Source organism: Corticium candelabrum, chromosome 2 (genome assembly GCF_963422355.1).
Source record: "Corticium candelabrum chromosome 2, ooCorCand1.1, whole genome shotgun sequence".
In the NCBI taxonomy this organism is placed as follows: Eukaryota; Metazoa; Porifera; class Homoscleromorpha; order Homosclerophorida; family Plakinidae; genus Corticium; species Corticium candelabrum.
The window spans coordinates 8,523,209-8,526,058 of record NC_085086.1 but is presented as its reverse complement, the minus strand read 5'-3'; the positions used below and the strand labels follow the sequence as shown (position 1 = coordinate 8,526,058).

General features: G+C 38.9%; 1 protein-coding gene across 1 annotated transcript in view; it reads right to left on the bottom strand.

Annotated features, from left to right (window-relative positions):
- LOC134176467 (uncharacterized) overlaps positions 1 to 2,850 on the bottom strand; it is an 11,597-nt gene extending 8,747 nt beyond the window's left edge. The window contains exons 1-6 of the mRNA XM_062643137.1: positions 2,775 to 2,850; positions 2,092 to 2,239; positions 1,127 to 1,562; positions 559 to 734; positions 164 to 229; positions 24 to 94 (exon numbers count right to left, since the gene is read on the bottom strand). Coding sequence (XP_062499121.1) covers positions 24 to 94; positions 164 to 229; positions 559 to 734; positions 1,127 to 1,562; positions 2,092 to 2,239; positions 2,775 to 2,850 — 973 coding nt within the window. The remainder of the gene's footprint in view (positions 1 to 23; positions 95 to 163; positions 230 to 558; positions 735 to 1,126; positions 1,563 to 2,091; positions 2,240 to 2,774) is intronic.

Here is a 2,850-nt window from a genome sequence, read left to right as displayed (position 1 = left end):
CTAATTGTACGTGGCTGCTCAACATTTGCCACTGTCATCTCGCTTTTTCAGAGAGTCGTAGCCTTTTCGTGTATTGCCCCCTAGTGTGCTAGTGCTATTTAGTGGTGTGATGAATCAGACAGTGTTGATGGTGCGTAGTAAATTATAGTTTGCAAATTCTTACTTGAAACGAGTAGAAGGCACGTCAGTAGCAGCAGCACCAAACGGCTTGCCATGGTCGGACCGTCGCCTGTTGATATCAAAAGTGTAGGCGTAAACGTGTTACTGCGTTTCTAGTCATTTGTTTGACGAGTGTAATAAAGCAGTGGCGGATATATAATAGTGTTTATAGCGTTTCCTCAGACACACCCTTTGAGACTCGGAGTAGTGTAGTTAGTAATCGTCTGTTTGGTAGCTCACACAACAAAATGGTTGCGTATCACAGTGAAAAGTTTACAGAACAAATGCACGAGTTCTTCACGTTTTCATTTGACTCTCTGCTGCATGTAGTCTTATCAATTAATGAACAATTTTTACCACAAACGTGTAAACCTCTGTTTATATATTCGGACTGATAACTGTTTGCAGCTGACATATTGACACTTTATGAGACATAAGATACTACCTAAGTAGTATTGTATTTGTCGTGTTTTTTCTTCTAACAATGTAGTTGCTACAAGTTGTCTGCACGTTAAACTAGGACTATGTCCTGTCTTTGTAAGCAAAGCAACAGCAAGACAAGAAGCAATCCTAAACTAAAATTTACAAAATGCTCTAAAATTTTAATGAAATGGGACTCTATACTGATACAAATTGCTCATCTAATTTTCTAATCTTCTTGGTTCTTTTTCTTCTTACAGTTACGTAAGGCCATACTGGCAGACATCAGAACCTGTCAGTATTTACTTACGAACTTGTGCCATGTTTCCATCAGCTACATATTAAACTAGTTTAGCTTAAACACGCTTAGAAACTAAACCAGTTCAAGAAAGCGACTGTTTCCACTAGGAACTTGCACATCCAGAAACAAACCTTAAAGGAACACTTAATCTTGAAGTGTTGGGCTACTCTGTCGCCGAGTCTGAGGAACTGTTGATTGCCACTGATTCAGCATCTACTAGAGGAATTTGCGACGATGACCAAATACATCTCTCTCCGTAGCTGCTAAACAATTTGCATTAGAAGAACACTGTTCGCTAATAAACTCATCAAAAAAGAGATCAGACCTAATTATTGGAGAACCAAGAAGTTCTGCTCCACTTTTGATCAAACAGATTCGACGTATGCCAGTTGGAATTTCTGAGTACATTTGGTCACCTGTTAGCCAAAATATTTCACATTTGTCTAAATTGAGTTTGAGACCAAATGAAGGGCGTTTCTCCAACACCGAGTTTAATAACTGGCAAACCGCATGACGAGAACCAACAAGAGCTCCGTCATCAAGGTACCATAGATTCAATTGAATACCCGAGAGAGGACCAATATCATCCAAGAGTTGCAGTATGGCCAAAGAAAACTGAATCGAACCCGGTGGATCACCTTGTGAAACCCCTGCTATAGGCAATATACGATGTAAACCAAATCTGAGTTCCACTGCAGATGTATAACACCATTGTACACACGGCACTAGATCGGGCATTTCTTTTGAAGGCGGTTGAGAAATGAAAAGCGGTCACAAATATTAAATTCATTTGCCATGTTAACTTTCACACAACATAGATCATTGTTATTACTATTTTCCTCAATGAAAGTTTGTAAAGTGTGTATAACAGCTTTGATGCCCCTCTTTATTCCCACTCCAACTTGTCCATATGGCAAAAAATGATCTTCCAAACGTGATTTTGCAGCTGAACAACAGATACGACTTGCAAGACGCCGTAAAACTTCCCCCACAGCAATAGGTCTGTAACCTCCATCCTTCTTGCATAAGGCAGTGAGGGGTGCTCCGATAAGCCATGGAGCAATAAGAGAATTCAAGCTTCTTGAGAGTGTCACACACACACATGAACTTTGTAAGTTGATCCAGGCAAGTCTGCGAGGCTAGAGCTACAGATTCGACTACTGCAACCAACAAGTGCTGTACTCTAAGTTGTTAGCCCCCTGTGCTGGTACCTCTGGAAAGAGCCTTCAAAGCATTGAGAACTGAGGTCGAATCTCATGCCAAACTTGGAGGTGTCGTCAGAAACATGATGGAAGTCGCGTTTAGGATGACGATGTGTACGTCCATCAAGTGCATCTTTGTCATGATAAGGAGCACTACCTGTGGAAGTGAGAGCACGTGTAGCATCACCATAACGACCTTCCTATGCTAAATTGATAGAACGAGTGATGTTTCTTTTCTTTGTAGAATTGTTTTGAAAATACAAGGAACTGCATCATTTCTGGCTTCCCTCCTTAAATGGACAAGTTGACCTTCTTGTCAGCAATTTAAACAAGAAATATATATATATATATACATATATATATATATATATATATATATATATATATATATAACACAACAGAAATACCAATAATTGCTCATCTAAGTTTCCTCATTAGTTAATTAATTAATGTTGTACTGCAGTGGTATCATTTGATTAGACATAGTTGTTCTAACTTTATAGCACTTTCAATGGCATTATATTGTTTGTAGGGACACTGAAATCCATTATATGGAAATAACAAGCTAACTATAATATTATATTTCCCATTATATTAAACAGCACTAATTACTTTTTAGGGGAATCCCCTTACACATGCAATACGGTAAAACCCTCTGTTGCAGTGTTTACTCTACCACCTACTTCTCTTACCGATTCGGACGACATCTCGACATCCCTCATAGTATATTTCTAGCACAGTTTCGAGTGCATGTCCATAATCTTGCAT